Source organism: Lutjanus erythropterus, chromosome 9, assembly GCF_056507025.1.
Source record: "Lutjanus erythropterus isolate fLutEry1 chromosome 9, fLutEry1.hap2, whole genome shotgun sequence".
Classification (NCBI taxonomy): Eukaryota; Metazoa; Chordata; class Actinopteri; order Lutjaniformes; family Lutjanidae; genus Lutjanus; species Lutjanus erythropterus.
The window spans coordinates 26,739,596-26,752,067 of record NC_139325.1 but is presented as its reverse complement, the minus strand read 5'-3'; the positions used below and the strand labels follow the sequence as shown (position 1 = coordinate 26,752,067).

The 12,472-nt window shown below is 40.8% G+C and overlaps 1 protein-coding gene across 2 annotated transcripts in view; it reads right to left on the bottom strand.

Moving 5' to 3' along the window:
• Nucleotides 1–12,472, bottom strand: part of gabbr1a (gamma-aminobutyric acid (GABA) B receptor, 1a) — a 128,096-nt gene that overhangs the window by 75,778 nt on the left and 39,846 nt on the right. For both annotated transcript variants that reach the window (XM_084726934.1, XM_084726933.1), the window contains exon 7: nucleotides 11,889–12,049. In XM_084726934.1, the coding sequence (XP_084583060.1) occupies nucleotides 11,889–12,049 (161 nt within the window). The remainder of the gene's footprint in view (nucleotides 1–11,888; nucleotides 12,050–12,472) is intronic.

Sequence of the window (12,472 nt, the reverse complement as noted above, 5' to 3'; positions counted from 1 at the left end):
CTCTTTGAGGCAGCCCTGTGATTTTTTTCTGAAGAGGTAATCACCACTCAAGGCCGAAGAATATGTGGAATAGCCGAGCTCCTTATTGAGTGATGTGTTTGCCATCAGCTCTAAATTGGGCAGAATTACAGAGGTGTCATGCCACGGCAGAAAAAATGAGGATGTTTACATGCACCAGTTAATTCAGTCTGAAGAACCCCATTAAAGTCGAGCTCTGACTATTGACTCTCTCACATTAAAAAGTCCCTATAAGGTTTTCTTTATTGCTCCTAATCAACCTTTGATTTACTGGGCCATTTTAACACTTTTAGGACTTGTTTATTTAAACTGTGTTGAACGTTGTAGACCATATAAAACCAGAGTTGGCAGAAGTACAAATGTTCTTTACTCAAGCAGACGCTATGTTTAAAAAAAAAAGGCCTCTGGTAAAACTAGAAGTACTGATTCAACTTCTTTACTCTTTACTTTTTAAAGTAAAAAGCTGCCAACTGAAGGGCATTTCTACTGGCTTTTTCTGTGTATTCTATTTAATCTTGTCATGTCTTTTAAGTAATTTCTCTTATTGTTGTGTCTTTCACGTCGTTTTTCATCTTGTTACATCTTTAACGTCAGTTTTCTCCACCTTATGTCCTTGTTTTTCGTCTTACGTCTTATACATCCTTTTTTGTCTTGTTTGGTCTTTTATGTTGTGTTTTTTGCATAACCTTGGGAAGTAGGGGTGCAACAGAAAGCGCTGTTGGTACTGAAGCACTCCGCTGCAGCATCCTTTACTTTAATAGCTACATGCCTATGTAAAGGTCAGGCGACTAGTCACATATTTACCTATAAGCTGTAATCGATGATATAGCAAGCTGAAAAACTGTCAACATGGCACAAAAATGCATTTTTGATTGCAGTCCAGTCCAAGCACCTCCAGCATGACTGCTGCTGCACCCGTCCAAGAGTGTGATGATACCAAGTGCATTTACAGGAGCAGCACCCCCACTAACATCCAGGCTAACGTCCAGGCTAATGTTGCATGTGAAATGTTGACATTACCCGTCTAGAGGCCCTGCATCAACCAACCAGCTTCAGCTTTCCTGGGAGAACGTTTGTAAAAGAAACTTTAGCTGTCTCTTCAAAGAAAGTCGTGTTGTTTGCTTCAGCGGTAGGAAAGGGACTAGTTAATGAAGACAGTGTACGGTTGGACGGTACTTTTGTTAAAGGTGGCTTCACTAACTGGAGGAAAGACAGAAAAATTCAATGAGCACAAGAAGTCAGAATACAGTGAGGCATGTTGTGGAACTGATGTTCAGGTCGGTGCTCTTCTTGGGGAAGAAAGGGGTGGCTTTTCTGAGTGACAGCTGCCATGATGGCACTTTATATGAACTTATGCTTGAATGTACATACAACCTCCCCAAAGAGAGAGAGAGAGAGAGAGAGAGAGAGGATTCTTAGGAGAGATAACTGGCTTTGGACACAATTCAGAATGAAGTCATTCAGCAGTACGCCTGTGCTATTCACTGTGAGATTGTATCCTGTGCCTCAAATAGCCCGTACCATAGATTCACAGTAGATGGTACCACGGACGCCAGCACAATGGAACAATTTTCATTAACGCTCCAATGTGTGGATGAAAACATGGAGATTCACTCTGATTTCTTTGGATTTTACAATGGCGCCGACAGCAGCGGAGGGACCCTGTTCAAGTGCATCAAAGATGTATTTCTCCGGCTGAACATCCCGAGTGAGCGCCTTCAGGGATACTGCTTTGACGGAGCAAATAATATGTCAGGATGGTTGTCAGGGGTTCAGGCGCGGCTTAAAGAACTATGCCGGAGTCACCGTTTGTCCACTGTGTGTGTGTGTGTGTGTGTCGCGCACAGGCATAATGTGTGTGTAATGTTGTTAGTTAAGCGTCTATGTGCGCACTCAGAATGTCAGTCCTCTTTTCACCAGCACCCCATGTCCAGAATGTGTTCCTGCAGCTGGTTTTTCATCTTGTTGCATCTTTTTAGTCCTTTATATCTTTTTTCATCTTCTCTATCTTTCATTTTATGTCTTGTAGGTCATTTTCTGTCTTCTAATGTCTTTTACATTGTTTTTCATTTTGTTACAGCTCTTTGTCTCATATGTCTTTTTCGCCTTTTTTTCTTTTCCGTCTGCCGTGTGTCATATTCCCTGATGGATACACAGAGGAACTGTTTTTCCATGCGTTACTGTTTCATCAATTTAGGTTGAAATTCATCTTGATGTTGGGAAGGCGGCACACAGTGATGTAAAATAAAAATAATCAATAATTCCCTTCAAATGTATTTAAACCAAAGTAACAAGCCTGTTTTGAAAATGTAAGTAATAGAAAGTACAAATATTTGTGTTAAAATGAGGGACATAAAAGTAAAATTTTTTACACTCAAGTAAAGTACAGATACCTGAAAAAAAAACGACTTAAGTACAGTAACTAAGTATTTGTTCTTAGTTACTTTCCACCTCTGTAGAAAACCAAGGTCACAGCATCTGTAGTGTCTCCTGCATCAGATTCAGTCGGTGCTCTGGAGCTTAGACACCCAGCAGGACGTAATGCAGTGAAGTGACCATATCAGGAGGAAAGGGCGAAGCAGACAATAGGCACAGCAGATTCTTTTGACTGAGCTCAACCAGCATCAATTCCTTTATTACTCTTTGTTATCCCCATCAGGTGTAAGCCAGGAGGGGATCATGTAATCGTTACCAGGTGTGTGCATGATCACTAGAACCACATCATGTCTGCAGCTTCTCTTGAAAACTATTGGATCGATCAGCCTAATTTTTTTGTGTACATTCATGCTTGTATACTGAAGGACCTCTGTGATTCAGATGTTTTAAAAACCCTTAAAAAATCTTTTTTTTTTTTTTTATTTACTTTTATGTCTTCAGATTTTAACGGCCACAGGCATCATATTTTCAGGTCGTCCCATTCTTGTGATCACGATATCTCAAGAACACCTTGAGGGAATTAGATTAGATTAGATTTTGGTGGTTAAAGGTCAAAGATCATGGTGAACTCACGAAACACATTTTAGGGTCAACTCAGGATTTCATACACTAATTACACACAAATATAAAATAATGACGTGATGACATATTACATTCAAAAGGTCAAAGGTCAACTTTATTGTGACATCATAATGTTCAGCTCTCTATCAGTCCTCTGTACTCCTCTGTAAAAATAGGCTAGGGGGCGCAAGTGATCAACGAAAGCCTCAGTTTAAAATGTTGTTTTAGCTCAGGACAACATATGTGGAGGTCATGTTAATTTATGACTTTACAAATCTCTGCTGGTGGTATCTGACAGCTGTGGTGGCATTGCGGCAGGTGCTTCACCATCTTTCACCTGGCGGGGATCTGCACTCTGCTGAGTGCCCTCTTCTAGTTTGTTTTAATTTAACACATCACCACAAAGAGCAGGGTGGCATGATCACTAAAATCTGCAGCACAGGAGGTGAACGCTGGATTTTACGTCTTTGAACTCACTGACCAGCTCAAGTCAGGAACAGGAATCTCATTACATCACATGACATCAAAATACTGTTCTGACTACTTTGAATAATTAGAATTATAACTACATCCCAGTATAATGACTTACTGAGTCTCCATGCACGGCTGACCATATTCAATGCGCTGGGTTCAAAGCATTAATATTGACCAGGAAGGCGGCTTCACGATATTGATGTCAAACAGGAACAGGCACCCTCGTGCAATGCAGGGCCGAGAGGCTGCAGGTTTTCCTTCCGATCAATCACTGCACCATCTGATTTCACAGATCACTTCCTCCTCTCTGGCGTTCCTGGTGTTAAATCGCTTTGGCTCGTACCTCATAAAACAAATTGCTGTGTGATCTTCGTGTGAGAGAGATGCAGCCTGACGCACAGACCTTTTTTAAATACTCTCTTTCCTGAAGGTTGTTTGTGTTCTCTGTCACCGTGGCTGTGGGCTGGCTGCATGCTGAGAAGAAGCTTGTTAGCTTTCTGGTGTTACAGTGTTTTAACTACATTCTGATGAGCGGAAATTCATCGCCCACGCTGATTAATCAATCTAACATTACCATCCAACACTACAGCTTTTAATGACAGCTTGTTTTCCTCCATTTTCCATATTACTTGCGTAGAATTAAATTACAAAGTGCAGATTCTGACCTTGTAGAGTATTTTTAAGTATTTTCACCAGGACTAAGAGCTGTTAGCCCTCGACTTGTTTGCATTTCTAATATGTATTTCTCAACAACTTATCTTGCTCTGTGACAGAAATATTCCATTCTCTTTTATATATTTTGATTAATGTTTTTTCTTAAATGGGAACAAAATTGACAACAGTGTAGAATGCCAAGCTTAAATATAGTTACAGAAGCAGGCTTGGCTGAAGAGCTTCATTTTAGAAAAAGGAATTCTTGCTGAATGTTTGCTGGAAAGCATAATAGCATGCATTATTGAGAAAAACTGTGGTAAAGTGGTAAATAAATGCCAAACCCAATGATTAGTGGGCAAATACGCTTAAAAACCATTTAAATCCCCCAATTATCACAATAAAATAAGACTTGAATTTTCTATTGCAGCCCTCTGTGGTTAAAGGGATAGTTCAGATTATTTGAAGTGGGACCGTGTGTTTACTGATTATCAGTGTATTTCCCACAGCAGATGGCGTCTGACATAGTGCAGTTTGGAGAAGCAGAGAGGAGAACCAGCACAGACGCTAAGCAATGTAGTGCTGTGGATGGGGTCAGCAGCAAAACGTATTTTAGCCAACTTAAAAAAGTTTTACCTAAAAGAAAAATCTATATCAGTTTAAACTGTATGCTATATTTAGAACATTTTGATTGCTTAAAGTATCACTGTCTCCAAACCAACCAAACTTCATAAGCAAAATCAGTCATTTTACCGTGCCAAACATGCGAGTCAGTTAGTTTGCTTGTGTTATTGTGAGACTATGGTGAACCCAAACTATCATTTTAAAACACAGAAGTCACACAATAACACAAATAAACTAAAAGGTCAGGCCAGTGGGAGACCAGCAACTTTTGCCTATGGAGTTTGGTTGGCTTGGAGAAAGCAATATTTGGCTATATATACTATAACAAAACATATTTTAGACACCTTCAAAAGGCTCACTTAAATGAATCTATATCAGTTTAAGTGTGCACAATATTAAGAATATGTTCACCACTTTACTTTGCCATCAGACAGCCTTTTCTGACAGGAAGCCACCGTTATATAAGGCAGATATCCATCTCTCTATCAGTGGGACCCAGCCAACACTTTGGTAATCACTGCTTTACGGTATCTTTAAAACACTGAAGTCACACAATGACACAAATTAACTCAATGACTGAGGCAGCACCTCCCATGTTCTGTGAGGTAAAATCACTTGCTTTACCAGTGGAGTCTGGTTTGGTTTGCAGGGAGTGATGGCCTCTGTAAGACTGTCTAATAACGAGGTAAAGCACTGAAAATATTCTAAATATATCACGCACTTAAAGGTTTACAGTTTGCTGCTGACTCTGTCCACAGCTGTGCATTGCTTATCTTCCTACACCGGTGCTCCTGCTGCTTCTTCAAACTTCGGCCGCATCTACTGTGGGTAATACACTGACAAATAGATAAGTACCTCATACATCCCCACTTCAAAAAATCCAAACTATCCCTTTAATGTAAGAGCAAACAGAGGAGCAAAAGCACCAGCTTGAACTTGACTTAAACAAATTCAGTTGTTTTACTCCTTACAGTTACTTTAGGTAGATAATGAGGGGGTCTATTCTTGAACACAATTGCAGAACAGCATGAGACTCTGTAGGTGAACCTTTCTTTCATTCAAGTGTTTCTATGAGCATAAGAGATGAAACCTTCCGTAACAAAATGGGAACACAGCGCAGTAAGAAGGGAAAAAGCACACAGTCTCCCTTATGAAAAAAAGAATATATAGAGAGAAAACAGGGGTGTTGGCAGGTATGCAATAAAAGCTGAGGAATCTCTGCTATTCTTGGAGGTCTGTCTTCTACAACCCTCTGGGGTCATCGCTGTTTCCACTTTCATTTCTAGCTCTCCTTGGCTCATGAGAGCGCCAGGGTTGACGGTCCCTGATGCCATTCACATACACAATCTCACACACACACACACATTTACCAACACACACAGACATACACACAGATTTATGCAGGTGTGTGTACACAGTCGTAAAAATGCACTTGTATAGCTACACATACGTGACACAGTACCATCGGCTGTCACTGTCCTCAGTGCTGAAATTCCCTGAGCCAATATCAGAGTCACAGCCTGACCGGGACTTGACTTTTGTGGCCACACCAATATTAAGACAATAAAAAATTTCTGATATCAATCCGCCTGTATTCTTTTTCACAGAATATAAGCAGAATATACACAAAAAGACATGTTATGGCTTGTTTATAATTGTATATTAGTGATTTATAATTGTCTTTACATTTACAATTAATAACCTTATCAAACACCATTTATAGATTATTCATAATCGTAGTCTTAAAATGGTACCAAAAACACAAATACAACAAGGTATGTATTAAACCTGATTTAATAAAATTAATAAAAAGGATCAAATATACATAAAATACTGCCTATGAAGCTAACAAATGAAAACTATCTGCATTATGATCTGTAAAAGGCCATAATGCTCTAATAATGTCAGCTGGCTGATATATCAGTTGGGTTCTAATCATTGTCTACATTAACGTGCAGATGTAGTCTTTCCAATCAGTCAAACTGAGCTTATGAGAACCTCTGAAAGAAACCGCAGGTTCCCTGGACTGAGAGGACACTGGCTCTTCATAATAATACACTCTCTAATTACATTCCAGATTGAATAATATAAAAAGAGTGTGAAGAGGGGATAAGATAAGGGCCTGGGGGACAGCCGATGTATTGAATCTCAAAGCATGCTCAGCTACATCTCCTAATTTCCTCATAATTACGTCTGGCACCCGACTCCGGGCTCGTATGCCAGTGGACATGCGTGAGGACCAGTGATGAATACTGGTGATGCCACAGTGGAGGAGAAATTGTGTCACGGCTGCCAATTAAAATAAAGGGCGGAAGTGAGGGAAGCACCTTGTTTCACCATTTCTCTGTATCTCCACTGTCTCACTCCATCACTGTTAATAATTGATCAAAGTTTGCAGTCTGGGCTTTGATATATCCATGGCAACGGCCTGTGCAAAGAGTGTGTGTGTGTGTGTGTGTGTGTTGCAGTGTGTGTGCCTGTGTGTCCGTGTGTGTGTGCAGATCTCAGAAGGCTGTAAATAGTCTGATGCTGTCGCCAGAATAGCCAGAGAAACAAGCCGTTCTGCTACCACAGGGTATCTGCATCCATTAAAAGGACAGGCTGGGATTAAGTGTTGAGCTTCATGAATATTGTATGATGTTGAACAAGCTGAGGACATCGCTTGATAGTCCCAACCCTAATGGTCACGGACTGTGTGTGTGTGTGTGTATGTGCATGTGAAGAGTGTGTGTATTGGCACCTGTTTGCCAACTTTAATGCACATCTTCTATTCAGTACTGCTGTTAGATTTTAAAAGGATAGTTCAAATTAGTTTTGATGTGGGGTTGAATGAGGTACTTATCGATGTATCAGCTACAGTAGATGACGTTCGGCATGTCCAAAGTATAAGAAGCAGCGGAAGTTAAGCAATGAACTGCTGTAGACAGGGTGAGTAACAAAATGTTTTTCAGCCACTTTAAAAAAAAATCAATATCAGTTCAAGTGTACGCTATATTTTAAATATTTTAAACCATTTAAACCACCATTATATAGGCTAAATATAGCTGTGTCTGAGCCAACCAAACTCCATAGGGTTAGAGTTTTTTGTTATTGTATGACTTTTGTGCATCTTAACTGACTTTTTCCAATTACCAAAATCACACAATAACAGATGAAGGCAGCGGTAGACCAGCAACTCCTGAGTTCTGCAAGGTAAAATGACTAATTTTAGTTTGGTTGGTTTGGAGAGATAAATATTTGGCTCACATAACAGCAGTTTCCCATCAGAAAAGGCTTGTCTGATGGCAAAAATAAAGCAGTGAAAATGTTCTAAATATAACCTGCATTTAAACTGATATTGATTTTTTTTTTTTTTAAGTAAACCTTAATAATCTTTTGTTTCTGTGTCCACAGTAGTACATTGCTTACAGTTTTCTGGTGCCGCTCTCTGCTTCCACAAACTGAGAGTGTGTGAACTGGCATCTACTGGAGCTAATACACTGACTATGGATAATTACCTCATCCAACCCCACTTCAAATAACCCAAACTATCCCTTTAAAGACACAATAAAAGTTCCTCATCACGATAAATTCAGGTCATGAAAGCCCGCTGCATAATTACACTCCTCCAGCCTTGATCTTGAGATGCGAACAAACAAAGAGCCAGTTACGCCCTTGTCTTAATCTCACAGTTAAACAGAGAGTTCACGAGCTGGAGATTTGTTCCCTGACCAAACACGAGCGAGGAGTGAGTCGTAATAACTGAACGTAAATATGATAGCTAATTAATCCCTTTCTTATAATTGCTTTTCTGCCTCTCAGAGGCTAAGATCCTCATTACTATTCCAGCCAGGTGAAACATGTTTGCAATCAGAAGGTAAAAAAAAAAATCATTCCAAACAGACTGACTGTACCCGGCAGAGCAGGAGCAATAAAATCCCCCCTTGACTTAATTCAAGGAATTAACCAGCGTCACTCAGACAATGTTATACCAGCCTCTTTGAGCTGCTCTATTCAAAGGATCTGCATCTATTTCTCGAGCCCGAGGCGCCAGCGACTCCTGAAGCTCGAGGAGTGATGTTTTCCAATCCCTATGAAATCTGTTCATGCAACTGCTTTATCTTTATGTTTATGGCAGCTACATCTGCAGCTGCCTGCTTCACTACACTTGTAATCACAGGATGCACACACACACACACACACACACAAACACAGACACACATTTGATCTGTTTAGCATTTGATTGCAAAGAACAAGGTGTACGCCTAACAGAATGTGAATAAGCATGCACTGTACTATCAGCTCTGCATACATCCAGCATATGAATTTGCACACATATTTTCAGAGCTGAAACCTTATTTGTTTCTGTGGCTTGCTTCAAGAGTAACTGTGTTGCCATGCCAACTCTCCCTCTCTTTCTCTCTCTTTCTCTCACACGCAGACACACACATGCACACACACACACACACACACACACACACACACACACACACACACACACACACACACACACACGCTCGCTCCATCTCCCTGCTATTCTGTTTAACAGGATTCCAATGCAGAGCCGTGTACACCAATCAGAATAAAGCTCGTAGCAAATTTCTAACCAGTCCCAACGCAGTTAACTGTTTGGTGTCCCGGCCGCTCTCCAGGCATCTGTCCTGCAGCGTGATTGATAATAACCCTCAGGAGACGAGACAGAGGGGATATCAAGTAATTGTTTTCATGCGTCTCCACTCATGCCAGCATTGAGAAAAATGGTTCCTTTGGGTGGGGGGGGGGGCTTTCAGAATAACAATTAGGATATGCAGCAACGTGGCGCAAATAGAAGCATTTTTACTGTGATAAATAATGTGTTTTTTGATTAAAGTCAGTGTGAGTGTGGTGGGTGGTAAACTGGGGCAGTGAGGGGAAATGAAAGCAGTCGGGGGGGCGGATATTGGATTTATAGTGGTTGATAATGCTGACATTTTAAAATACCACCATGATTAATGATTGATGAGCAACAAGCAGGAGGTGTGTTTGTTCATTTAGCAGCTCTGTAACATGGCATGGCAGTCGCCTTTGTTAAGCAGAGTGAAGACTTGAGGGTTGGTTATCAGCCAGGTGACCTTTTACCAAAGCTCTTCTTTGAGATGTATGACTTGGAAAAAGGCAGGTGGTGTTCCTGAAAAGGCAGCCTGGAAATGTAAAATGTCATATACCTGCCGTGATAACTCTTAAAGTGGAAAACTCACCACTTTTCATGTGAACGTTCAGTCGGTGCTGATGGTAAATGTAGTCAACTGGAGCAATAAATTCCTCAGTGTGTGCTACAGTGACTGAGAAAACATAGCTCTGCTGCAAAATCTGTAGATTTTCCTGCACCCAGTGATGTCACAGTGATGGATGCAGGAGGAACGACAGACTATTTCAGCTTGGATATCTAGTCCCTGTCTCTGGGCATCCAGAGGAGGTGCCATGAGTATTTTGTCACCTAATGCTGTGTTTTGGCCAACAAAGTAATAACTATAGGCTCGGGTGTTAATAACACGACAACATGGTGCGTGGGTGTCACAAGCTCGGCTGCAATGTGTCCTGTCTAATGTTACATGTCGTAGAGGCATGCAGGAAAAATACTACGCTGCACCCAGAGACGGTGATCATCATTTTCTTTTTCACCACCAGGTCTTTACACAACTTCGACCTTTAAAATGAGTAATTGAATTGTATCATGTAATGTAAACTTATTTTTGTTAAAACTGATGTGGTGTTGAAAAAGTATTTCTCAGGAACCAGCATCGAAGCCAAAGTATATTTAGCAGTATCAAAAACTTTTCAATGATACCCAGCCCTGTGGGCACTGCTGCTCAGCTTTGTGAGCAGGAGAACTCAGCTTTCTCTGTCAGTACAGCGAGGAATTTATTGTTTCAATTGATTACATCTACAATCAATTCTGACTGGACGTCCACATGAAAAGTGCTGGAGTTTCTCTTTAAGAAAACCAAGTGGGAAAATAAAACAAGGCTGCAACTAACAAATATTTCCATTACTCTGTCAATTATTTTCTCAATTAATAGATTAGTTGTTTGGTGTATACAATGTCAGAAAATGTTAAAAAAAAAATGTTGATCGGTGTTTCCCAAAGATGACATCCTCAAATGTCTTGTTTTGTCCACAACCCAAAGACAGTCAGTTCACTGTCATAAGAGGTAAGGAAACCAGAAAACCATCACATTTAGGAGGCTGAAATCAGAGAATTTGGATGTTTTTTCTTACTCAATCCAGTTAATCAATTATCAAAATAGATAGCATTTAATTTAAAGGGTTAGTTCACCCCAAACTTGGCTTATGGTGCCCAAAAAAAAAAAAACATTTGGAAAACTCAGCAGCAATGACTCTTTCCAGAAATCTTGACCTGGTTCCTCAAGATAATCCACAGACTTTGTTGTGAGCATTTCTTGTGAGTTATTTTCATTCTACTGTAAAATCAACCGGAACTACTTTATCCTCTACTAGACAGAAAGTAGTTCCTACTTGAAACTGCTCACAACAAGATCTGTGGATTATTTTAGGTAACTGGGTCATGATCTCTGGAAAGAGAAATTGCTGTCGTTTTTTTTTTTTTTTTTTTTTTTTTTAGCTTTGAGCACCAAAAGCCAAGTGCTATTTAGTTCCATTATATTGGAAAGAGGGCAGACACCTCTATGGCCAACTCTGTAGCTCACACCAAAACAATCTAAACAGATAAACAGCACTACAGAGGGAGGAAAAATATGTGAACTGTACTAAGCTGTGTACTAAGCTCCAAATATTTTGATAATTGAGTAATCACTAGTTTTAAGGTGAAAAAATTATCTGATTCCAGCTGCTTAAATGTCTCTTAAATGCATCTTCTCTGGTATCTTTACTCCTCCTGTGGTGAAATGTCCCTTTAATAGATGACAACTAATCAATTAATCGTTGCAGATCTAAAATCAAATCAGCTCCATAAAGTCAGAAAATAGTTTGACTGCAAGAGGAGACATCACAGTCAAACACAACAACAAGTGATGACAAAAGATGCTGAGCGCACCACAGGGTCAGCTCGTCCTCGCAGATCATCAGATCCCTCACTGCCTGACTGACACCACACCTCCTCTGACTCTGCTCCAACATGCACTCACCATGCTGTCGTAGTGGATGAGCTCCAGCTCGTAGTCGGGCAGGATGTCGCTCCTGTTGTTCACCAGGTCCAGGGCCATCTGAGCGGAGGGCATGCACGCCTGTCCGCCCGGCCAGCCGCCGCTCATGGGGAACAGCGCTCCGATGTACAGCTTCTTCTTTCCTGCGGACGGCGGTGGACAGAGGAGGAGAAGGACGATGAGAGACGCCCGGAGGAGCATCGGAGGACTTCTGCACATCACCAGCATGGTTCAAGGTGAGCAAGTTGCCCCCGGTGCTGCAGCGGAGGTGACTTTTAAGCACAGCTAAAATTCAAGTGAACTCAACACGTGTCCGCCGCCTCTTTTACGCACTCTGGATCGTATTTTGTGCAGGTTTTGTGGCACCCAACTATTTACTTTTAATTGCAAGTGTTTAGTGAGTCGAGTAAATAATTTAGTCGGAGTATAAATTAGCATAATGCATGGTTAATTATACATGGCACACTGGATATTTTCGGTACAAAGTCAAACACAGTTCAAGCTCGCAGCGATCATGTGAGGACATGGTGCCGCTCGTCTCCAGATGCTCATCAGTCAAGTTTCAA